This window comes from Hemibagrus wyckioides, linkage group LG18 (assembly GCF_019097595.1).
Source record: "Hemibagrus wyckioides isolate EC202008001 linkage group LG18, SWU_Hwy_1.0, whole genome shotgun sequence".
In the NCBI taxonomy this organism is placed as follows: Eukaryota; Metazoa; Chordata; class Actinopteri; order Siluriformes; family Bagridae; genus Hemibagrus; species Hemibagrus wyckioides.
In genome coordinates, this window is record NC_080727.1 from 12,591,935 (window position 1) to 12,618,174 (window position 26,240).

Below are 26,240 nucleotides of genomic sequence, written 5' to 3' on the forward strand. Positions count from 1 at the left end.
TTGGATAACATTATCAACAAAAACAGGGTTTTTTTTGACAGCTTGTTATCATCACCCATATATGGTGATTATATATTATAGAAATGCCTTGATATGCATTGAAATGCTATGATATATCACTCACCTCTACTGGCAGGAAGTAAAGTATGTATAAGCAAAAAATTGTTCTGTGAACTCTCCTTCATAAAACTTTTTATTTCCTGCAGGAGGATAAACTGTGTTTAGTGCTTTTGGATCTGAGTCATGCGTTCTGTTATGCTGTCTTTGCAGGTTTTATTACACATAAAATTCACTGTAATTAATTTCCCCTCTGTAAAAAAAAAAAATTCTATATAATGATCTCGTTTCTCAAGGACCCTTTTGCCAGTTCTCTTCTTACTTTTCATAGACTGTGACTGCTGTCAAGTAACTACTATTTACATGTATTTTTAAAAAGAAGAAAAACTTAATGTCTAACTTTATTTATCTACCTTCATGTTCAGATAATTATACATAAGAAGCAGAACATAAGAACCTCACCAACATATAGTTCTGTATAAAACACTTCATTTTAACTTTGTGTGACAAAAGTTCCAGCCAAAATTTAGAATTAATATAAAACATGATTTTAATTTAAACCTGTTCATGTATTCCACTGTAGAAGATATCTAAATGTATAAATCTAAATATATAAATGCACCCTATTTTAACAGAAACATTTCTCAAAAGAGGCATTTGGCCCCCATGGGTTCTCAGTATCAACTTGTGATTGCTCAAGTTATAGACAAACAAGAAGTGAGTGAGAAAATATAGCAGAAAGCATCCTGAGGAATGAGGGATAGACCTGACTCTTGACTTGACTCTTATTAGCCTTGTGGACAAAAAAACAGCCACTATATTACTAGAAATCCAGTGTAGAATAGTGGAGACATTGGAGTAAATGCTGGACTCAAAGTGTTTGATCAGAGTGTACAGATGAGGAGGTAAAAGAGCTAAACAGATTAAAAACCTAAAGTGCCACTGCATCAGTTTTTAGATAGTGATGATCTAGGTGGGGCCTCCATGGATCGGACTTTCGTCCGGCACATCCCACAGATGTTCGATTGGATTGAGATCTGGGGAATTTGGGGGCCTCAAACTCGTTGTTGTGCTCATCAAACCATTCCTGAACCATTTTTGCTTTGTGGCACGGCGCATTATCCTGCTGAAAGAGGCCACAGCCATCAGGGAATACTGTTTCCATGAAAGGGTGTGCATGGTCTGCAACAAACTGCGATGCACTGTGTATTCTGACACCTTTCGATTAGAACCAGCATTAACTTCAGCAATTTGAGCAACAGTAGCTTGTCTGTTGGATCAGATCACACAGACCAGCCTTCGCTCCCCACGTGCATCAATGAGCCTAGGCCACCCATGACCCTGTCGTCAGTTCACCACTGTTCCTTCCTTGGACCACTTTTGATAGATACTGACCACTGCAGACCGGGAACACCCCACAAGAGCTGCAGTTTTGGAGATGCTCTAATCCAGTCATCTAGTCATCACAGTTTGGCCCTTGTCAAACTCGCTCAAATCCTTACGCTTGCCCATTTTTCCTGCTTCTAACACATCAACTTTGAGGACAAAATGTTCACTTGCTGCCTAATATATCCCACCCACTAACAGGTGGCATGATGAGGAGATAATAGAGTGACTTGTGATATGGTGTGTGGCCATAATAAAAATGAACCATTAGGTGTAGATACAAGTAGTTTATAAACCAGGGATGTCCAGTCTTATCTGAAAACTCATTCATCATTCATATCCATTGTGGGTGCAGGTTTTCATTCCATCCAAGTAGAAGCCACATCCCAGTCTATTGAAAGCCAAGAATCAGGTGTAGCTTCTGCTTGTTTGTTATGAGTACCTGTACCTTTTCCAGATAAAGGACACCTCTGATATAATCAGTATGAGACCATTAATGTAAATGCTTCTATTTTGAATGTTACACAAATGATATGATCAGCAATATTTTGATTGAGGAGCAAATCTTTTTCTCATATGTTTACATGAATCAGAAAATTTCATCATATTTGCTATGTCTCCCTTATGCTCTGATGACACTGTGCACTAGAACTGGCATGGACACCACAAGATTGCGTAAAACCTGATGATTTACGCTAGAATCACGGGGGTGTCAACACCTTCTACAGTGGAAGGAGTTACACAATTTCACAATGTCAAAAATTGGCAAATGAACATTTAAACATTTGAACTTCATCTTTTTCTTTTAGTGTTTTCTATAGAAAATTCATTTATTTCCAGTTATAAATGAAAAGAGAAACCACAGAATATCACTGTAGTCTCAGACCATACTGTATGTAAAGCCCAGGTCTGAGCCAGAGTTCACCTTGGTGGTAAAATAATCAGGCTTCCCTTCTATATTTCATGTACTTATCAGGAGCACTTTTATCGAGGTGCCGTCTCCAGTTCTGCCGGAGCTCCTGGCACACAGATTCAATGGGCAGGCCCATAATAATAGGTATTTCCTGATTATTCTGTCCACGTTCATGGCTAAATTCATTGTGTCTGTGTTTGTAATGCTTCTGGGGATCTGTAATGAAGGTTTCTCAGTCACAATGCAGCAGTACTGTAGCAGGTAAACAATTCTAAGACCAAACAAAACCATTCAAGACAGTAGGTAACTGAGAAATAACTGGGAAGTAACTGAGAAATCATGTTCCTTCAAAAGTTCCCCTCTGTTCATCCATGTGCTGTCATGCCATATAATCAGAAAAATAAAATTATTTGCTTTGCCCATGAAAAAATGCTGTGATGAATATAATGTTCCTGCATGATTTGCCGGGTCTTGTGTGCGGATTGCAGCCCAAACAGGAAGAAGAAATTTCCATTATATTAGCCAGCTAGCTGATATGCCCTAGCCAGGAATGCTAACAGAAATTCTTTTCAGAGTTATTGTAATAAATGCAGCATTGTTTAGTCACTATGCTAACCGGACAGGATTTCCAGGAGACTGACAACACCAAGTTATAGTCCTACTTTATAGATCATAATATTTACAGCTGATGCTAAACAGCTAGCTAACATGACGGGATACTTCAAAAGAAATATTCAATATGTCTGATCACCTATCTTGACAAGATTTCTGGGGACATTTTAAGGGCATCAAATGTAAATGTCATATCCATTGCTAACAGTAGTCAACTTGCTAAGATGTGCCAATTGGAAGGATTTCAGGAAGAATTTTCAAGTCTTAAATATTCTCAAATGTTCATAATATAGTGTCTACACTAGCTAGCTTGTCAACATCGGCTAACTGTATGGGATTTCTAAACCAATTTGTATGCCATATTTCTAATGCTAGCTAGCTAGTGAGGTGAGGAACTAGGATTCAGAGAGGCATATTTTTAAATATTTGCAATGCTCACTATTATAGCTGACCGGATTTCTTCAAGGATTTTTTTTTAATAAGGATTTATTGCTTATGCTAGCTAGTTAAGTAACATTAACTTGACATGTTGACATCCGGTCAGCTTAGCTCCTCTAGATAGGCTAGTGTAATAAACATTAGTAAAATGAATGTATGAAAAAACAGTAACAATATGAAACATTCTCACAGAAATCCTGTCAAGTTAGCACGTGTTAGCTAACTGACCTTTTGAGAGTTTAAGGTATGATAAATTTTAAATTATAGGCTGCAATCTGTAGACAGAACCTAATTGTTCATAATCCTTTCATAAATATGTTATACCTGTTGTACTATATCCTGCTGGAAGACACATGCATGTTCATTCCTGTGACACTAGCGCTAACATCAGTGTTCTCCCTCCCCAGGTTGTCATTTCTTCCCAACCGAAGCTACAGTGACAATGGCAAACAAATCCTTTCCAGCGAACAGGAATCTCTGGATTCTGCTGGGGTTTTCTAACAAAGACAATACAAACCTAAAGATGGCAGCAACCTGTTACTACAAACCAGCATCAGCTCACAGGTAGAAGACTCGTCTTCTTCAAATAAACCAGAGATGCTCCAGTGCTCTAATACTCATGGATTTTGTACTTTTTGTGACAAACCTAGAACCTGGAGACTTTGCTCAGGTGACAGTAAAGGGTAAGCCAAGCACAACAGCACACGAGAGACAGGCCGTGAACGTGAGTGAACTTAATTACACGAAAGACAATAGTGGACGCTACAAAGAGAAATCCCAAGCTGACCTCCTCCATGCCTGTATGTCATCATAAAGAAGAGCACGAGGAGCACTGACCTCTCCGTTTCTCATTTATGGAAAAGACACTGCCAGGTTGTAATTGTTGGGAAATGGTTACGAGTGTGTTTCTCATGTCCAGTATCAGGGTGAGCCTTGGAGCTTACTCTGAGATTACTTAAAGAAAAATATACACAATTTTCCTCATACCACAAACACAGACCTTTAAGTGTCTTTAGTTTGCTTTATTAGTTTCGCGCCGGATCTACAAGGATGTCGCAATTATGAGCGTTGTACAAACACGTCTTAATCAGTGTCTCGAACAGACCTCATGTGGTTTCTGACACTGTATAACTAACGCATACCGTATGAATGCTAAAAGCAGCTCCATTCCTAAAAAGCTGCTAAATGAGCAATGCATTTTGTACAACGCTAAACACTCATGAATGAGCTTCCTTCAGCTCCATCAGGCTGCTTACAAATTTAGCTTTCTTTTTCTTCTTCTTGTTTTTCAGAAAAAGTGCTGAGAAATTGCACTGCTCACGCAGCGTGCACACCGTAACCATAACAACGCTCTTCCTTACATAGCTAGCATCGGCGGTTGAGAACACACCTAGTGTGAAAGCAGCTTTAGTCTTCTAGCTCCAACGCAAAATTACATTCTGGACACCAAACACGTCTCAAGTTTCAGAGGAACAGTGTGTACATTTAAATTGTGGCTCAACTGTTCTGTTAAAGCTCCATTTTTCCATCAACATGCTGAATATCAGCCTGTGGTAGATCCACTTTTCTCTATATGGATTGCTCTATTTATTTTTGTGTACAGGTTTGGCTTCAGAAATAAGGAGCAACAACATTTGTCACCATGTGACATTTCTTATTGTACCTTCTTGTATTCTCGGATATGATTTTATGTGTTGAAATATGGTTTCAATTGTATCTGTGGGACAGATGTTTTATTAAAAAAAAAGGAACACAAAGCAAAAACTTGTACTCAGTATTGTATCTATTCAAAAAACCATTTTCAATTGCAATACACATTCTTTACAAAACAGAAAACGTGATACGCCATTTATCTTCCTATTGTGTAGGCTAGGCTGCTGGAAGAAAGTTCAGAGGAGACTAATGACAAATGGTTAATTACTTAAAACTCACTGAAGGAATGAATGTGGTATCTTAGTGTTTAAGGTGTTGGACTATTGATCAGAAGGTAGTGAGTTCGAATCCCTTTTCCACCAAGCTGCCTCCGCTGGGCCCCTGAGCAAGGCCCTTAACCCTCAATTGCTCAGTTGGATAAAACACTCTGGATAGATGTGACTGCCCAATGTAAATGAAAGAACTGTGTTTATGTGAGACATTAATACATTTTCCTTTAGTCAGCCAAAAAAGCACAGCACATTACAACAAAATGAGGCAACTGGACCTAGAAGCAAACAAAAACATTTATGCTTGGACAGTCTCACTCAGCTGCAACCAGTCAAGTGTGGGAACAGATTTAAACAACACAGAGCATCTCACAGGTAATGTCATTTTAAAACACACACACACACACACACACACACACACACACACACACACACACGGGAAGCCTCACAGCCTCATGAAACATCTGAAGGCTTCTGACTGTTGTAAAGAGCCGAGACTGAACGCTCCTACCATAAACATCTGCTTACAGATTAATGAGTACATGTTTTCTTTTTCAGTGTGTTTATATGAAGTCCCTGTGAATGATTACTGTTACTATAGAAACAATAATGTATTCACATGTGCACATGAACCTAAACAGCTGCATTACTGTCAAAGCTGCTGTTACAGAAAAATCAACACTGTCCATCCAACCAGACACAAGGAAAAAAACCCCTCTCACATCCACTTTTGTGTTGCACACAAGAAAATAAGCAATAAGTGGCAATGATTTAAACACAACCCTGGGTAGCTTTGGGGTGTGGAGTTCTGTTAGCTAATGCATGTAAACAATCCTTTTTTTTGAGAAACACAAATAGATTTCTTACAGTTTAACACAAAAGCTTTCAAATGATCAGCTATTATTTTTTGCTTTAATGTCAGTTTGTGCTTTATGGGTTTTGGCGGTGAACATCCACCTTAAGTAAATATAGACGCAGATCACGGTGAAGTCGAGAGAAATTTAGATATTTATTTAGTTTTTATGAGAACAGAATACACAGCTGTAATATATACACGTGTACTTTTAAGGTGCTCGGCTTAAAAGCATGTGAAATAGGTACAATGTAAAGAATGCCTTGCATGTCTGTATATATAAAAAATAATAATAAAAACACTGCTAAAAAAAAAAAGCTAAGCGCTTGGTACAAATGTAAATACAAATATTACCTGAGGAAAAAAAAAGCCTTAACAATTAAAACCTAATATATAATAGATGTGCGTGAAAATTTGACCTAAAATGAAATGACCGCCATTTTGAAGGCGAGTTAGAGGACATCTTTAACAGTGGAGTTCAGAACAGCATCGTGACTGGCCTTTCTCGATAACTCGTTCTGTGGGAAGAAAAAAACATGCAGAACGCAGTATTACAACATTAAAACTGGACAAAAAAAAAAAAAAAAAAACCACATTCTTCCACAACAAGGATCCTCCTGAATACTAGAGTTGGTCAATAGTTCAACATTTAATCCCACCGAGCTGTATTTCACTTACTGAAGGAAACAAGCTAGAAGTGAAACTGACTGGTTTCTGGGTGTGATGGAGCAACACCAAGGGTGGAAAAACAACCCTAGGTTCATGCAGCAGAGATGAAGTTACCCTTAAATTACAGCTTATATTCTGTGCTTCATAGCTGGTACATTTCCAAACCACTGCATCCAAACCAAAACAATAAAAAAAAATGCACCACTGTCTAATTACTTACAGAGTGCACTTATGGTGTTTTCACACTCGGGGTTTTCCTTTATTTAGTTAAAAACTCATCCATTTTGTTATTCTGGCTTTCCCTCCTAAATTTGTGGCATGATTAGATCAGTTTTGTTTTCTACTTCCCTTATGATTACATGCAACTGGATGAAAAACAATACGATTTCGGGATGATTTTGTCACCAAAAATTAAATTTTTAAATTAAAATAAATGAAAAAATATATATAATAAACAATTTTTGAAACATTTTTCAAAATGTTTGCGGAAAGTAAAAAACTTTGTAATTTTTTAATCTGTTAATCATGTTTTAAAGGCTATCTATATAAAAAAACCCTTATCAAATTATGATTTATTTTACCCACCCATACTGTAGAAAAAACAAAAACAAACAAAAAAAACATGTCACAGTTCACAGCTTTATCACCCTGTGCTTTCATCCGAAGAGTAATAAAAGTGTATTTTTATTTTTTTTTACTCACTGTAAAGTCAGAGTAGGTGATAGGGATGAGCTTCTTATCACTGTTGAACTCCTGCAGTGGCGTCCGAGGGGCCGGGCTTGCTTCCAGTGTTTTAACCTTCTGCTGAAGACCAAAAAAGAGGAAAGGCTTTCTGAAAATCATCATACCAGTAAACAAACAAACACACAAAAAAGTGGGTGCATAATTGCAGAAAAGATTTCGAACAAGGGATGAGCGAGACCTTTCATGAGTGGCTCACTTTTAGGCAATGGCGCCCTCTAGTGAGAAAGAATTGTTTGAACCACTTGAATAACAGTATTTAGAATTAATGTGATATTCTGTTATCCACAGGATACATTTTACAATCAAATGCAAAGCTTTTTAGTATTTAAGTCACTTGATATTGGTTTCTCACAATGCCATTAAATGGATTGCTGATAACGATGCAGAGGGATTTAGCATTCACTTAATCTCTACCTAGAACCTAGAATAAAATTGACCAAGATTTTGTGCAGTTTTTTTTTTCTTTCGTGAACAAAAATGCTCAATTTTGCAGCACCTTTCATTGAAATTTCCAATGCAATTTGCAGCACCTTTCTACTTGAAAATTACTTGACACACATGGCATTATTTTATATGAAAGCTGTACTCATGTGTGAAGCACATAAATCGAACGTGTTGTGACATGACATGTCTTGGCCCATATCTACAAAAAATCTGCTGGAATTCTGAAAAAAACTGCAAGTTCTCATGAATATTGCTGAATTCACTTGAATTTATGCGATTGCGAAATCAAAACATCCTGTTCAGCCTCCAAAACAGACAGACATCAACACCATTACACGTGGTTTCATAGTTGTCGTCAATCAGGCATAACATTATGACAACCTGCCTTATATTGTATTGGTCCCACCTTTTGCTGCCAAGCCAGCCCTGACCCATGATGCACTGTGTATTCTAACACCTTTCTATCAGACCCAGCAGTTTGAGCAACAGTAGCTCCTCTGTTGGATCGGATTACACGGGCCAGCCTTCACTCTCCACGTGCATCAATGAGCCTTGGCCACCCATGAACCTGTTCCTTCCTTGGACCACTTTATGGTGGTCAGATGCTCTGATCCAGTGGTCTAGCCATCACACTTTGGCCCTTGTCAAACTCGCTCAAATCCTTACACTTATCCATTTTTCCTGCTTCTAACACATCAACTTTGAGGACAAAATGTTCACTTGCTGCCTAATATATCCCACCCACTAACAGGTGCCATGATGAGGAGATAATCAGTCTTATTCACTTCACCTCTCATTGCTCATAAATGTTATGGTTGATCAGTGTATACCTGCAATGCATTCTGGGATTTTGTTTTCATAATTTGCTGTCTGCACCACTGGATTTGTCATTAATATGAAGATTACTGCTGGAAAATGATGAGGGAAGAAACTTGTTTTTAGGAGTTAACAATGAATCTTCTTGCTTATGCCACAGCTTGGTTGGTGGTTACTAGAAAACCATGTACACACACGACAGGCTTCAGTGTGCTGGAGGAACTAGTCTAAATATTACGAAATTTATGCATGGTGTATAGGTCCAGTGTCCAGACATTTTTGGCTATATAGTGCACCTCCAGATACATATACTAGGCTCTACATATTACACGGTCTCAGCAGTTTTTATGAGTAAATAAGCATGACACTGGGCTGATTATACTAACAGCAGTAATGGCATCAATACATCCCTATATACACACTTACCTTGGCCGAGAGTGGAGGCTTGCCAGGCACACACAGAAACGTGCTGGACACACTGCTGGTACTGCTGCTGCTCATTGTTGTGGTGCGCAATGAAGGCTGATTAGGAGTCTAACAGGAGGTGAAAGAGATGCAAGATTAAGCAACAGCCTCAAACACAGCCCAGCATTATGCTAACAGATAGCAGTGAGCTTGTAGCACCTTCCGTATCTTGCTGGGGGTCACGCTGTTGTTGGCTGCTCCGTGAGGTCTCTTGCTTGGGGTTTTAAACTGACTGTTGTCTGATTTCTTAGACATCTGTAAATCAGAGAAGGTTCCATCACCTGCTTGTTAAAAGATACTACAGGAGTTGCAGAGTCAGTGTGACCCGTTAAATCACTCACCCGATCATTCTTTTCCTTGTCTTTCTGTGAGCGATGCTCTTCCCACTGTTTAGAAATGTACTCCATCACCTTCTGTCCTCTTATCAGAAACGGTGAGCCTTTATTCTTTTCCCAAACCTCCACACGGCATTTCAGGTCTTCCTCTAGCTGTATATGCACACAGAAAAAAAAAAGTCATTTTTTATTCACTTCAGTTTATGACTGCTTTAACTGTAGCACAGAGCAACAACATATTATAATAAAATAAATATGTGATTGTGTTTGTTCTGTACCTTAGGGAGTAGCTTCTGCACTTTAGCTCTATCCTTGCTCTCCTTCAGTAAAGCACCTCCTCTGTTGGAGAAGCGAGTTGGATCTGCTGCCTTTCTCTGAATAATAAAACACGGACTATATTCATCAGTCCTCTGAATGAACACCAGCAGCAGTGTTTAAAAATCATACTAAAGTTTGTTGAGTGTCATATTCTGAAATTCTGCACCTCGAAATCCTGATAGAGAGCCCAGTTCCTCTCCCATTTCTCAACAATCTCCAGTAAAGGATGAGCCTCCTCATAAAACTGCTTCACCATCAGAAGCTCAGAGTCATGCAGGCCGAGCAGCTCCTCTGTGTAATTAACTGCAAGTCAGCAAGAATAAGGTTAGGAGAACAGCCCAGAACATGACAATGACAGCATGACCTCCATTCATTAAGTATCAGGTGGAAGTGGTGGAGCATCAGTGCAGATTATATTCACCATCACAGAAGTGCACATTGAAAGGTTCTCGCTTTTCTGGACCAAACATGCACTTGTCCCAGAAGACCACCAGCTCTTGTCGTACTTTATCGATCACCTCCTCCAGCTTGGTCCTCTGGAGGAGCTCGAGACGATCCACCACCCCCTGCCACTGCAAACACAGGCAAACGATTCAACTTCACACATATAAAATTCTCCTAAAAGACCTAAAAGCTGGTGCAATAGACAGAGTTTTGTAAATCAACCTACTGCTGCAACATGTGCCATTTCTGTAGAAATCATACATTCAATACACTGTTTAACTTTATTTTATATCATAATCTACACAGATTCCAAGACTGGGAAGCCTGCAGTTTCACGGAAAAGCGTTAGTTGTTGATCTTTCAGCTGCTCCCTGTGTGTGAGGGGTCACCACAGTGGAACACAGTGGTCTGCACAACAACTTGGCACAGGTTTTACACTGGATGCCTTTCCTGACACAACCCTCCCATTTTATCTGGGCTTGGGACCAGCACTGCATCCAGGGGCTGGGGTTTGGGCATTGGCTGGGAATCGAACCCAGGCCTTCCGCATGGTAGGCGAGAAACCTACCTACCACTGAGCCACCAGTGCCCACAGAAAAGCATTAGTACACTACTTATACTGATGAATAATTTAATAAAGGCTTCTCCCTTGCCATACCGTGTGATGACATGGAATTAATTACACCACAGCTCAAATAAAAATGGTCAAGAAACCAACCTTAAACACAATTTTAAGCATGTTCGTTACCATAGTTGAAGATATATCCAGTAGGGGGAGATGATGTATTAATAGTGTAAACATGATCGTGTCAAAAAAATCAAATAAACCTGCATAATATACAGACTATATATATTTAGCCTATATATATATTTTTTAATATTGTAAGATGAAATTTTGTAAGCGCAGGATATAATCTGTGGATTAATTAAACACATCTAACTGTACTATAGATCCCAGTATCTGAGTGGTTGAATCCAAAATCGTAGCCAATAAACTAATAACAAGTACATACTTAAATTGTCGATTCATCGCATCCTGCATTATTAAATTTATTCGCATTTTGATCTTGATAAGCAACAAAAACCAAAACAAAATCTCTTAAAGGGGGGAAAAAAGATTTGGTGAAATTAATTTGGTAAACATATTTGGTGGTCACAGATGTCTTTTTTGGTGCCTTGATTTCAGGTTTACAAACTCGTACCCTTCTGATGTCGTCACAGAGAGTGCCGAGGGGCTCCTGTTTGAATTCCTCTGCCTCCTCGTCAGGACAGCTCAGGCGATTCCACAGACTCATAGCACGATCCTTCAGTTTGTCCCGAGATGAAATCAGAGATTCCTTTTTCATCTCCAGCTGGACACAAAACATGAAACAAGGTTGTTTCAGATATAAGCCTTTTGGGTTTAGAAGTTGGCAGGTTTAAACTGTAAACATGAGTGAGGAAGGTAACACTACACTGCAGAAGGAAAATTTATCTAAAAACATTACTATTTAGAATTGTGATATTGCCTCTTAAACTCAGAAAAAGCACTACTTATTCGATTGTGTGATTAGACCTCAGCAAATCAGCTGTCTGCTTTATTGTTAGCTCGACCCACTTGCCCTGGCTCCACCCACACGGTGCAGGGGTAAGAAGAAACACGTTGCTGATTGATCTTGTAACAGCAGCGGCTCCATGATTTATACCTTAACATTAGCATGTAGAATACACTCTGGAAACTGTACACTACCTGGCTGAGCAACAGCTTGAGAGCTTTGATATTCTCATGTGTGAGCAGGAAGATGTCCGTGTCGGAACAGACGGAATCTCGCTCCAGACTGGTTTCCGGCTCATGGCCCATCTCATCCATCAGAATTCGGATGTCCTCCCGGAGCCCAGAGAACACCTTCACCCTGCCCTCCTGCAAAAAGACAGATGGAGCAGCGAGGCAGCTGTTGATTAATAATCGGCATCCTGTAGTGAGTGATGATTAGCTAAGGTCAAATCTTTCGAAACCTCCTGAAGAGTGAGAGGCCAAGTAAAGTGTACAATTAACTCTAGGTACGTGTTAAGGCCAGTGGTGAGGGAAATTGTTTTAAGGGAGGTTATACTGTAAAAGAAAACATCTGCCTTTATTTCTTAAATATATTTTTTTTCCCTCAGTATTTTTAATTTCGAGCTACCTAGCAAAGACCACTCGCTGATCATGTGAAATGTCTTACTGTTAATATGTTACAGCAATTATAAGATTAACAACCAGTCAGAAACAAACAGAACTTCTCCAGTAAACCCAGGACTATTCAGATCACAGCCAAAGGGATTGCTTACTCATCCTACAGCTTTAACTACAGAAGTGAGAGGAGTGACTTGACAGGCAGCAGCAGTTTAGTACTACTCAAATAAAAGATACACAAACAAATGATGGCTAATTTTATGGTAAAAAAAATATGTAGTGCTCCACTGAGACACAGTGAGTAACAATGACAAATGCTCACTTCCTGGTGGCCAAGCACAGCCAAGAGTGTCAATATATTGATTTTTAAAGAATATTTAGAGGAGTCAAAGTGCAAACCATAGCAAAGAAGGAGAAAAAAAAAAAAAGAGTTAAACAATGGTAAAACATTTTGTAGGTCCTGAATCTCAAATGTCTTTCTGTACTACTAGTGAAGACATTACGTATTAGTTTCTGTTTATAGAACACAAGCTTTGAATAGGAAGCCTTCAGGTTTTAGCGGTAATTACGAGTGAGAAATGTAAGACTTCACTACCATATGGATAAGAAAATATTACTGTGTGAAAGTAAATAAAGATTAAATCTGATACACTATACCGTGTTCACACATACAGCGACTGATGTTGATAAAGCGATCAGAGATCATTCATTTTCAGTGAGAAAACAGGTGGGGATCAGATGAGCATGTGTCCAGTTGAGAAAAGTTGAACTTTATGCAAATACCGAGCGCATGTCATCCGTGACAAAGAGCACACTGCTTCTCCTTCATCTAAAATGATATGATGCCGATTTTTTGTTTAAATCAATTTGCAGAAGTGATTTGTTGTCAAGTAATATAATAATGATAAACATTATTACTATGGCAACCAGTAGTAGGAACACTGGAACTACTGGAGACTCAATAGTTCTCAATAGAGACTCAATTGCTCTGTGTGTGAAGATATTTTTACTGTTTAGAATTGTGACGTTGCCTTTTAAAACCAGAAACATGACTTTTGAGGCAAGTGAGAAGCTCTGCCCACATGGTGCAGAAGAGAACAAAATTCAGCACAGATTTTTAAGTACAGTACAGCTTGCTCAATGGAATTGGCAACAGCCAGGGTAATTTGCCCAGGTGAGGCAAAAAACAACATCCAATGAGAAAGAAAGATAAGCCTGTGTTCACTTAGTGTCAGCAGTAGCTACTGTACATGGCGACATTTTTCAGAAACAATATCATGCAAAAAGAGGCAGGATGTGGATGAGTCAAAGTAAGAATGTTGAAAGGAATGAACATTTTAGTGAAAAAAAAAAACACATGATGTTTACTTTTTCCTTGCTAAGCTGCTTGATGTGCTCACGGAGCTCCTGCAGTTGTGTTTGAGAGGGCATGCTGCCAGTGGGAATGTAGTAGGGTGTAGCACACAGCGTCACACACAGCTCCTCATCCTGCTGCGACAGATCGCTTAGCTCCCTCAGACGCTCGGCCTTTTCCTTCTGCAGAGCCTCCAGATGACAGCGCAGGTTCTTCTCCAGCTGAAGAACTGTCAGGTCTTCCTCTACCTGGAAAGGTTCGGCATGTAATAATTGCCACTCCACTGCCAAGCTCACTATAGACGGATTAATTAAATAATAATAATAATAATAAAGTATTTGCATAAATTCCTCAGTCAATGGTGAATCCAAGTGAAGCTCTAAACCAATTTAGAGTCAATTTAGCTGAGTTACGACTGGGCTGCAGCATTTCTGTGAGACTTTAAAGGGTCATAAATTAGGGATAGAAAATTATTTGCATATAATTATCAAATTTTAACTGGCTGCAGTTTAGCAATAAGGATCCTGAAAGTAGAACCTGGAAGTTTATAAAATTCTCTCTTATATCAGAACATCCCTATGTGTTTTAAATATGTAGAAATAATTGGTGTGTTTTATACATTTAACATCATCAGTTATAAAAAAAAATGTAAAGGGATTATTCATATGTAGAAAACCCATGAATATAAAAAAGGATACACACACACACACACACCATTCAATGCTTTTAGAAACAAAATATCAGATAAAACTACAGCTCTAACATATTTAATGCTGAGGACCAGAATTATTATTAATATAAATTTTAATAAATAAAAATATACCTCTTGTACATATGGGGGGAAAAAAATTTTTTGTTGTTGTTGTTAACAACCTTTATTTGTAGTAATTTTTTATTCATTTGGGAATTTCGTTTAGAAATGTTTGCAGATATAACAGGGACATTCTCAGTGAGAGCACCAAATCATAAATCAGGTCAATAATTTATGTAAAAGTACAATAGTAGCAACCTCAAAGTGATTTGAAAGTTAATCTACATTATATATTTTCCATTTAAAAATAAAAAATCCCGATAAACCTACTTTATATGGCTCCAGAGACAACTCGAGAGACAGCGTCTCCAACTGCTTCCGAGTCGTAATGATGCTGGTTTTGATGCGGTGTCTCAGTGACTCTTCTTCAGTGATCATGTCCTTCAAAAGGTCCTTCATGTAACAAGACAATTAACAAAAGTACATAAAAATAATAAAAACAAAAAGCACAGAGCACAACAAATGCTTCAATATATTTACCTCGATATATTTCTTAACAGTCTGCATCCTTTCGATCCTCTGATCCTCCATGATACCGATACTGTCCCAGATGTCCACCAGCTTCGCCATGGCATGATTGATATTGGTTACGAGCGAAGAAGCCAGGGTTTGACTGTAGGGTGAAAATAATTTAGAAGAGCCTCCGAACTTAGCAAATGACTGCTAACATTAATTGGTAAAATAATAGCTAAAACATAATAGACATAAATTCTTCTTAACACAACCTAATGTGATTCATGAGAACATAAAAATATTCGTAACAGAGAATAAATGTTTGTGTTCCTGTTACTGACACCTTTTTATCAAAAGTACTTTCAGTAACCTCTGACCTCAAGTTACGGTGGGTGCGAAAATGCAAGGCAGGAATACACCCTGGATGGGATGCCAGTCCATCTCAGGGCACCATGTGCACACATACACAAAAGCCAATGGTCAATTTATCTTAGCCATTTAATCTACTGGCATTGTGCAGAAGGAAACCAGAGAAAGGAAAGCCGGTGGAGGCAGTGTCATGCTTTGGGCAATGTTCTGATAGGAAACCTTGGGTCCTGCCATCCATGTGGATGTTACTTTGACACATACTACCTACATAAGCATTGTTACAGACCACGTATATCCTTTCATGGAAACAGTATTCCCTGATGGCTGTGGCCTCTTTCAGCAGGATAATGTGCAAAAACAGTTCATGAGTTTGAGATGTTGACCTGGCCTCCAAAATCCCCAGATCTCAATCCAATCCAGCATCTGTAGGATGTGCTGGACAAACTAGTCTAATCCATGGAGGCCCCACCTCGCGACTTACAGGACTTAAAGGATCTGCTGCTAACATCTTGGTGTCAGATACCACAGCACACCTTCAGGGATCTAGTGGAGTCCATGCCTCGGGCTGTTTTGTCAGCAAAAGGGGGACCAACACAATATTAGGCAGGTGGTCATAATGTTATGCCTGATCGGTGGATATAGCCAAACAATCTGCTATTAATTGGATTAATCTGACCAGAAAGACGTAACGTAGACACCTCAGTCGGTCTAACTAAGCAAATATAAGCGAAATCAAATTGAAAGGGGTGGTGTGGGTCTAAAATAATAATGGAAACAGGACCTTGTGCGCATGCGCCGCAGCTTGAGCGCGTGTAAACCTAACTAATACCTAGGATTAAAATATTCCTTAATGAAATCTTACTTTATTTTCTAGATAACGAAACATTCCGAACCAAAAAAAATCACTATAACAAAAGAACATCTGTTGAAATCAGACGAAATATTTGGTCAGTTTTTTTTTTATTTCAGTTCATCGTTAGTATTTAATTGCAGATAAAAAAAGACGGTTCTCTTAAATCTGAAGAGGGAAAATGTTTATCTGTCAAAAAAAGTCGTTGTTATATCTGTTTATAAAGGTAAAACATTCCAGTGTGTTGGGGAAAGTAGGTGTCTGTCATTTAGCATCATTACCGGATTACTGTTGTGGTTAAACAGCTTAAGTCTTACACAACTATCTATTAACACAAACATTAAAAACAGACCTTTTCCGGCTCCCCATCATTTTTCCTTCAGGCGTGCTCCACCTTTAAATAACCAGATTAGGAAAACTACTTAATTAAGAATAATCAAATATCCCGCTCGGAGCACAGACACCACAACCGCCACGTTTAAATTTGAATCGGATTTTCTTCATCTTTTAGCGCTTCCTGAAGCAAACAGTCTCGATACTGCCACCTAGCGGTCGGTCTCTCTCTCTCTCTCTCACACACACACACACACACACACACACACACCACAACAGTGTCTCACATGGATTACTACGTGTACTACATAGTGCGCTAGTATCCTATACAGTCTACTAGCATAGCTTATGCTTATTAGTAGCTATGTGGGAAATTAGCATTTGTTAAATTCTTACACGATATCCCTTATAGTTACCTCAGCAACAATGTTTTCACCCCCAAAATATGCTTAATAACATTTAGTAATTAATAATAGCACAATTAAAAATGAGATGGGGGAAAAAAAAGAGCCTGGGATAACATAGCAACTATCACAGCTAAATGCTAACACAAGCTTCCCCTTAAGCTTACATCTGAATAACTTTGAAATATTTAGGCGTGAACATATTTTATTTTATTTAATCGTCCTTTAACCAGTTTTTTTTTAAAAGTTGTAACCTTAATTTGTAAATAAAAGTCAAATTAACATTTAACATTTTGAAAGTGTTAACATATTAACACACTATAGCATTTTAGCCTTTTGACCTTGTAAGGTTTCAACATAATTAATAATTCAAGATAATTAATAGAAAATAATTGAATGTGATATAATTTAACCAACTATTTTAGTTATTAATAATATAAAAATTAAAAATAGTGAAATGAAATGGGGAAAATAAGAGCAACATTTCAGCAATCTCCCGGGATAACATAGCAACTATCACAGCTAAATGCTAACAAAAGCTTCCCTTAAGCTTACATCTGAATAACTTTTAAATATTTAGGTGTGAACATTTTTTTTTTTTTATTCAATCCTTTAACCAGTTGAAAAAAGTTTCAAAAACCTTGTATATAAAAAATCAAATTAACATAGTTAAAGTGTTAACATATTAACACACTATAGCATTTTAGCCTTTTGACCTTGTAAGGTTTCAACATTTAGAAAATAATAATTAAATGTAATATAATTTAATCAGCTCTTTTAGAGTGCTCTGTAAACCCAACACCATATTTGTTCACAAACTTTACCCAGTTCTAGTTTTAAGCACTGCATAAATAGTGGTATTTTGTTGTGTTTTACAAACCTAACAAGTGTAAATGAAAAATAGTACATGTATTTTTGAAGAATGCTAACATGCATTACATATTTTCAAAACTCTACTAAACCAGTCTATTTGAACCTTCAGACAATCAAGCTATTTATGTTTTTAAGTTGTCAGTTAGCAAGATTGTTCACAGAAAATTTAGCTAAGGTAGAGTTTTCAGACTAAAATTTAAAAGTACAGAAAATCTGTGGGTAGTAGGCATACTGGAAATATTGTATATACACCGTAGTCTGCCATTTAACCTTAACGTTAGTATCTTATATTAGTATCATTTGTGCTTGGTGTCTTTTGATGGACTGGATCGAGTTCCAACGAGGGTGTTTACTGTGTCACATAGGCTAAGAATCCACCGCAACCTTGACCAGGATGAAGAAGTTGCTGAAGATGAACAAATAAATGAATGTTTATTATCATGGTTTGTGGTTTGGGACATAATTATATTCTTGTTTCTGCTGCACAGGTCATATCATAATTACAGTAAGTAGCACTGTCTTTGGCACTGTCACTGGCATTGTCTAAAGCTGCAGTGACTGAAAAAATGTAAATCACAGGGTGTACAAGGTATTATTTTGATTATGGGTAGGTATGTATTTGGAATTCAGTCATTGTCTGGAATTTTCTGTGCCATCTAGCCCCTTTTATCACTAGAGGTTTATTTTTTTTTTCTTCTTCTATGGTAATATAACATTTATATTAATTTTTAATTTTTATTTGATTTATTTATTTATTTATTTATTATTTTTTTTTATTATAAATGCCTGCATTTGCAACGGGTAAAATAGAATGGGTTAAATTCACTGAACACTTTATTATGAACAAATGTACATCTACTCTTTCATGCAATTATCTAATCATGCAGCTTTGGGTAATAAAGTTAAAGACTATAAAGATTGATAGCCTCAGATTCTTGTTTGTGGCTGGCAGGAGCGGAGGTGGAAGCAGATGTGGTCTTCTCCTGTTGTAGCCCATCTGCCTCAAGGTTTATGTTAAATGTTGTGTGTTCTGAGATGATTTTCTGCTCACCACTGTTGTAATGAGTGATTGTTTATAGTTACTTTAACCTTAACCCCTAACCCTGACCTCTCTGATCACAACCTGCTTCCACCCACAGAACTGTCACTCAATGTTTTTTGTTTTTCACACAATTCTGTGTAATCTCTAGAGACTCTTGGGTGTAAAAATCCCAACAGATCAGCAGTTTATGAAATACACAAACAAGACTGTTTGGTATCAATATCCATGCCACAGATAAAGTCACAAAGATCATACTTTATCTCCACTGTGATGTTTAATGTAAACATTTACTGAAGCTCTTAACCTGTATCTGCATGGCTTTTTCTGCACTGAGCTGCTGCCACATGATTGGCTGATATAATGGCATGAATGTGCAGGTGCACCAATATTCCAAATAAACTGGACGGTAAGTGTAAAGGAGTAAATTTTTATTCAACCATGAAGAAAAGTGTATGCTATAAATGCTATAATGCTAAAAAAACAATAAAGATTCTGTCACGAGAAAATTACACGACACAAGCTGCTTCTTCAAGCTGAGACTATAAAATGATTAAAAAAAAAATAAAATACAATGCGTCAATCTATAACCAATTATTATTTGAAAGAATGTTATCACTGGCAAATTTCCATAGTGTAAGAGGAATATGTTATGTTATGGGAAAATTTGAACATAACAGTAAGTCTGCTTCATCACTCTACTGTGTTATTGATTATGTTCCTGTAACAGTATGCTTTGTTATGTTGTATTTTTTCAGTAACTCTCAGTCATGACTCTGCACAGGACTCCTGGCTACATCTTCTTTCAGAACAAGACGAGTCGTTTACACCATGCAAAGCTTGCTGTCAGTCGCTCTGTGTCTCATCACCTGTGGCTGTGTGATTTGCTCAGGAAAGTGACAGTGCTCAGCTGGAAAAACCCTCCCATTCCCCATATTTTTGTCTGAAAATCCACCATTTTTAAATCTTCAGTAAAACACACTGTCATAGCTTGTTAGCAGTAGTTTAGTTATGTAATATACGTCTAATGATGAGTTTTTGGATGCATATTTAGTATATACATACTTTTCTGTATTAGATCATTGACAAGCCAGAGAAAATTTGATTGGCCAGCTTCAGACGATGCTTATTGAAGAGTTCGGATACATTCTTTCAGATTCTAAGAATTCTAACAACGATATCCCCATAAATTTTAATATATCTTCTGGCCACCACATTACTTTATAATGATCTTTTACTTAAGGCTGTCCATGTAAATTCCTACAGACTTAAAAATAGTTCATTTCATTGTAACATCTGTATGTCAATAATGGTTAGATATCTTCAAATAAATATTGTATGTATTGTGCTGGAAAATCTGTAATCCCTTAATTATAGAGATTGTATAGTTATAAATTCTATAGTTCAAGTTCAAAGTTCAAGTTTCTGTTAAGTATAATTCAGCATATGAAACATGAGGAAAATCAGAAAGATAAGAAAAATCAATACTATTTATTAATACAAAAAAATTGGATTACATCTGTCACATTTATAAGAGCTGGTTAATGCTGTATTCACATCATATGGGAAAAACGTTCACTGCTAGTTTCCTGCTGAGAAACATTCACAACAACATTTGAGTAGCAATTTGAGGCTTTGGGAGCTTTGCTAACCCCGATTTCTCTATCCAAAGCCAGTGAGGGTGAGGGAATATACTACATACATGTTGTGCCTCCAATGAAATAAGGCATTTTTATATTTCATACAAAATCTTGTTATGAATTACAGGAAGTAGGGAGGTTGTAGGAAGGTTTGCACCTATTTAACATGAACACAACTGTATGCTAATGCCAACTAATGTTAGATAAACACTATAATGGAAATGCAGGAATTCTCTCAAGTTAGCACAAGTTTTCTTATTCTCCCACATGATGTGAATGTGGCATAAATACATTACAGTAACAATATCATTATTCCTTAGAGTATGTGAAAATGAGAAAAAAACTTAAGTATAAAAAATTGTTGTATTAATGTCGTCAGATTGCATTCTGCATTAGCTAATCATTTATGATGTACAAGGTTTCTAAAAAACATGATAATAGTATCCTATTGGGGTGAATTTAATGTCTTTTTGAGCATAAAATCAGGTTTCCCTTTACACAGGTGTATTGTTAACCGATGCTGCAGTGTCACTTGTAGCAAAAGAAACTGCACTATGTAGGTTGGGAAATAAGCGTGTTTGCATTTCTTTATCCTCAGACCCGAAGAAAGAACTTCGCCTCAAAGAATCTATGACTGTTGTGTTGCAACATGCCAGGATCATGTTTACACCAACATCTTTGTACTCTTTTATCACTCCTTTTAAGGTGTTAATACCTGTGGTGTCAATGAAAGGGACAGAAGAACAGTCAAGGATTATGGTGTGGAAATCCACTTCACTTGCTACCAGGCTTAGACTAACATCATTCTCTTTATCGGTCTGCTTTGCACTTCTGTTTTTAGCTTTTTTCTCCATTTTTTTCTGTCTGGTTCTTTCGATGAATGGCTCGAGTCCAACTGCTTTGAACAAAGACTTTAAGAAAAAGTCCTTGTTTGCATAGTAAAGTGGAGCCTGAAAGCGAAATATCTTCACTTTTGGAATGATCTCAAGGTTGTCATAGTCATTCATGTCCTCATAGTAAGTAGTATTCTCGATTTTTCCCAGTAGTGAAGCCTTGGGATATTGGGTTTGCGCCAAGACGCACAACATGGAGAAGACTACTCCAATCACGAGACCGATCTCTACACTGATCAAAGCACTTGAAGACATGGCCACCATCCAGACAACTGCATCAATTTTGCTAAGGCGCCAAAGCCTGGGCAAGTCTCTGAATTTCCTTAGGGCCCCCCTCAGACTGACAATAATGATGCAGGCAAGGACACACTTCTGCAGGGAGAAGAAGAACGGAGCTAAAAACAAAAGGACCAAAAGCACAACTAAAGCGCTCACCACGCTAGAAACTTGTGTTCGGCAACCTGTCGAGTCTTTCACCATAGTCTTGGCAAGCGCAGCACTTGTGGTGAAAGAGTGGAAAAATGATGGGATGATGTTACAAAAGCCAATTGCCAACATCTCCTGGTTTGGTCTGACGGTGTAGCCATTCTTCTTTGCGAACATCTCTGACAAGGAGACAGTAAAGGCAAAACTGATCACAGCCAATGGGATGGCATCAATTGCGACCCTTGGTATTAGACTGAAATTCGGAACCTTTGGGGGAATGAAACCAGTTGGAATGGCACCTGAGATGCTTGAGTTGTACTGACCGTTCAGATCAGCAAAGTGGGAAATCACTGTTGCTAAGGCCACTACTACCAGTTCTGTAGGCAGAGGTATCTTCAGACGGTCCTTGTACCGGTCCTGGAGCTCTTTCCCCAGGAGTAGAACAGTGATACAAATTGCACTTGTAATCATATCACAGAAGTTGGTCTTATGTATATTCTTGAAAATGTTGATCCAAGTCACAACAACGGTTCCGTAACCCTGATGCCGAGGGATTTTCAGGCCCACCAAATACTTCACCTGGACTGTCAGAATGGTGCATGAGGCACCGGTGGCGAAGCCGTCCAGCATTGGAGCGGAGAGATAAACTGAAACAAACCCAAGCCTGAACACAGCCATCAGGACCTGAAAGGCGAATAACACACCAGTTTCCCAAAAGTGGGGCAACATATTTATATGTATTTGTACAATTTGGAGAAAGGCATACCTGATAAAATCCAGCAAGGAATGTTAAAACTGCTGCAATGCTGATCGCATAGCACTCCTTTCCACACTCCATGCCGAAGGCCCCCATGGTGAAATTGGCCGCTGTATCCTGGTGCTCTTCAGTGCCGTTCCATCCAACATCCAAGGAGCTTCGCTTACTGTCCTCACCCAAATCAAACCCTGCTAAATAGACTTCTCTGTCCACGACTTGTCCTACCATTAAACTCATGAGGCTGAAGATACCCACAGATACATGCCTGGATGTTCCCAAAATGAAGTAAATGATATTTGCAAAAAAGGATGTGTACAACCCGTAAATTGGCTCCAAGCCTGCAAGTAGGCAGTAAGCGATGGCTTGAGGCACTAAAATAATCCCCACTATAAGCCCGGACATTATGTCACCCCAGACATATTCCTTTATCTTGTATTTTGGCAGCCAGCGCACAACAGGGAAGAAGTCTATTAATGTTCTTTTCACTCTGGGCAGAGAACAAGATAGTTGACGGAGCAGTTTGCTCTTAATGATCTCTACTGGTCCCTTCTTTGGATGAACCTTGCGTTCCAGCTGGTACGTGTATTGAGGCTTTGCATCCTCCATGTCTTCTAATGCTGTCACCGTGTGCCAATGAGGTTATTAATCCTATCTGCTGAAGAAGAAAAAACAGTAAATTTGTTTATTCACAGTTGTTCTGCATCCAGTTAACCATTTAATTAAAGTTACCTGACTAGGAAACTAACAAAATTGAGTTTTCGGTAAGATAAAGTCATAATCACACAACTGAAAGTAATAATAAGAGAGGGACTAGTGCAAGAGAAACTGCAAAATCTTAAAGTGGTGTTCTTGTACATTCTTGTGTAATTATTTGCTAAGGAAACATTTTTTCTGGTTTTCATGTACCTCTTACTATATGAAAACCAAGTTTTCATATTGTAACAGGTACATGAAAACCAGGAAAACGTTTCTGTTTAACTCTACATGAGTATCAATTTAGGAATAGGTTACATAAGTGGCCCCAATTGTTTGTTTTAATTATAAGGCTAGATGTGATGGTTTTATGATAGTAAACTAAACAGATGGTCTTATGATAGGATACCAAAAAAGATAAATTACACAAAATAAAGACTCAAACACAGAAGGTTAGATGAGGATTGAAATCTGAAAATTTTTTACTCTTAACAGAGTTTGTTCAGCATAACCCTAACACAGGGATCATTTCTACAGTGTACAACCATCTATCCACAGCACAGTAGGAATTTATAGAGGGCAACATTAACTCATTCCTGTCATCAGCCACTGACCAGAAACCTCCTTTAGTGCCCTGATTTGAACTAGTGCATTAAAAGACATTATTATTGTTCTGTCTGTAGGTTCATTCTGGTAAAAATAATACTCAAATTCTTTGCAAACATCAAAGTATAATTCCTTTTCCGAATAAATACTCTAGTAGGTTGAAGTACAACTTTAAATTCTTCACACAAGATAAAGTAGAAAAGTCTAAACTTGACTTAAAGTACAAATGTAACAATGCATGAAAAAGTTGCAAAAAAGCTGTCTGATTTCAGCTCACACACTGAGTTTAGTTACTGATGGTAAATTAGTACAGGAACTTGGAAAAACATTAACTTAATCAAACTAACAACTTCTTTAATCCTAATCTTTCAAACATTAGCTAGGTAGATAATACATCCAATGCTACAAAATAGCCGAATCTACTCTCAAGATGTTGAAGATTTTATGCTCACCTGGATCATCCTGCTTTATTCTTTCACTTTAGAGCACTTTAAGCTTACATACAGGAGATAAATGAATTAATGCAATAATTTGGTAAAAAAAAAAAAAAAAGTTGATATCATTTCCCCAGACACCAAAGAAATGTTTGATTCTAGACTGGGGCTATAAGACTAATGTAAGGCTGTGTCTCACTCAGACTATTTTCTGTAAATATCTGTTCCAACCACATGCAGAATTGTGTAAACCTGAGTGTGTGTGTGTGTTTTAAACTGAACTGATCTACTAAGTAAACAGTACCCCAGATAACTAGTTCCTACAGGAGATGAAAGATGTTCTGTTTGAGTATGTAGATTACCAAAAGGCATTCACTTGCACCCTGGTACACATGTTTAAGCACAGGAGAATAAACAGTGCTGTGGTTTTGAATTGATTAAAGCAAGTAGAGAAGAGCTGATGTGCTTTTCCTTCCTGTAAAAAAAAGTAAACATACAGAACCCCAAGCTACCAGGGGATTTGAGATGTGGGTAACAAATGAAGGTAAGGCAGAGCTGTTTATTTGCTTACATGTATCCCAAAATTTATGGAAGGAGTCTCCAGTGTCAATAATTTTTCAACAGTTAGAAAGTATCTAACATGAGAAAATCTGTATTATCCTACATATTTTGTATGTTTTCTTTGTCTTATTAACTGAGAGAGAGAGAGAGAGAGAGAGGAGAGAGGAGAGAGAGGCTGATGAAAGGCTGGAATTGCTGTAATAAGTATTTTTTATCTCTTTACAGTTTGATATAATGCTGTAGAAAGCTTGACTCAAGTTCATTTCAGTCATCACTGAATGTTATAGCAGCTATAAACATTCATTCCCTCACCAGCCTTTCTTTTTCTCTCTCAGCCCATTTTTATATTCATTCATGTATAATTAAGCTACACAAGTCTCTGTGAATGAGCCGTTACTATAGACATGAGAATATTTTAGAACAAGTACATAAATATAAAGTATAAATCTGTTATTTGCAGCTGAGACACATTCACAGCTGGTGTAATAAAAAATAATAGATTGAAACACCTTCTGCCAAACAGAATGTGTATGAAATGTTGAGTAATTTACTGAATAATGTTACTGTCTTGAACCTTAATATAAAGCGTTACTGAAGGCATTGAAAGTAGGTGTGAACCCAAACTCTATAATCCAGAGGATAAAATATTAGAAAGCATTTGTTTTTTTTTTGGCTGAAGTTATGATAATCCAAAATGAAATGAAGAATGTAGAAATCTACAGGAAATACAAAGCTACTCACCAGAATAACACAGGTTAAAGACTAAAATCCAACCTCTTTCCTACTCTTTCTTTCTAATATAAATGTCTTGTGGCTCAGAGTGCGTGCGGTTTTAGCATGTTGTCACAGCCCACGAGACTGAAAGACAGCTACTCAATAAATACTGCCTGGTTTTATAGGCTGCAAACACATGGGGTGGAGCTGCAAGTGTTCTCAAGTCCTCCATTGAGCAATATCAGCAGGATAAGGGCAAAGTGTGCAGAAAGTCCATTTTCTCCAAACTGTGCTCATGCATGAGGTGTCTGGGTATATAAGACAGTAAGTCCCCGAAAACATAGACCTCAGCTTCTCAATCTAATCACCTGCTATGTAGGTTTTTGTGATTCATTACATTAGTCATACCTACTTGTTTCTTACAGGACATTACTCATGTCTGTGCTCTGAATTAGTACATCA

The 26,240-nt window shown here is 37.8% G+C and overlaps 3 protein-coding genes across 7 annotated transcripts in view; 1 reads left to right on the forward strand and 2 right to left on the reverse strand.

Annotated features, from left to right (window-relative positions):
- The window catches only part of si:dkey-247m21.3 (5-hydroxytryptamine receptor 4), a 45,266-nt gene extending 40,081 nt beyond the window's left edge, over positions 1 to 5,185 (forward strand). Inside the window, exons 7-9 of one of the 3 annotated variants that reach the window (XR_009207269.1) lie at positions 2,420 to 2,500; positions 3,814 to 3,970; positions 4,057 to 5,185. Coding sequence is in view for 2 of the 3 variants with exons in the window: in XM_058416155.1 (XP_058272138.1) it covers positions 2,420 to 2,500; positions 3,814 to 3,907 (175 nt within the window). In the remaining variant the exon portion in view is untranslated. Of the gene's footprint in view, positions 1 to 2,419; positions 2,501 to 3,813 lie in introns of all 3 variants that reach the window. The other 2 variants (XM_058416155.1, XM_058416156.1) reach the window with 2 other exon arrangements.
- A 1,134-nt stretch (positions 5,186 to 6,319) lies between these two features.
- Positions 6,320 to 16,917, reverse strand: zgc:86764 (uncharacterized protein LOC797431 homolog). Of its 2 annotated transcripts, none has more exons than XM_058416154.1 (14): positions 16,758 to 16,917; positions 15,214 to 15,346; positions 15,000 to 15,126; positions 13,937 to 14,166; positions 12,146 to 12,316; positions 11,619 to 11,768; positions 10,394 to 10,544; positions 10,139 to 10,275; positions 9,933 to 10,028; positions 9,661 to 9,807; positions 9,479 to 9,574; positions 9,281 to 9,388; positions 7,553 to 7,651; positions 6,320 to 6,699 (listed from the first exon to the last, which is right to left on the reverse strand). In XM_058416154.1, exons 1-14 carry the CDS (start codon positions 16,775 to 16,777, stop codon positions 6,634 to 6,636), a joined length of 1,731 nt encoding a protein of 576 aa, XP_058272137.1. In that variant the 5' UTR covers positions 16,778 to 16,917; the 3' UTR covers positions 6,320 to 6,633. The 2 variants fall into 2 exon arrangements, with proteins under 2 accessions (XP_058272137.1, XP_058272136.1); XM_058416153.1 differs by having other exon boundaries at positions 6,321 to 6,699; positions 7,553 to 7,654.
- A 3,609-nt stretch (positions 16,918 to 20,526) lies between these two features.
- On the reverse strand, positions 20,527 to 25,947 carry slc26a1 (solute carrier family 26 member 1). 2 transcript variants are annotated; one of them, XM_058414668.1, is made up of 3 exons: positions 25,806 to 25,947; positions 22,780 to 23,425; positions 20,527 to 22,697 (listed from the first exon to the last, which is right to left on the reverse strand). In XM_058414668.1, the coding sequence occupies exons 2-3, from the start codon at positions 23,374 to 23,376 to the stop codon at positions 21,189 to 21,191; spliced, it is 2,106 nt and encodes a 701-aa protein (XP_058270651.1). In that variant the 5' UTR covers positions 23,377 to 23,425; positions 25,806 to 25,947; the 3' UTR covers positions 20,527 to 21,188. The 2 variants fall into 2 exon arrangements, with proteins under 2 accessions (XP_058270651.1, XP_058270652.1); XM_058414669.1 differs by having other exon boundaries at positions 22,780 to 23,422; positions 25,806 to 25,942.
- Between the last annotated feature and the right edge of the window lie 293 nt (positions 25,948 to 26,240).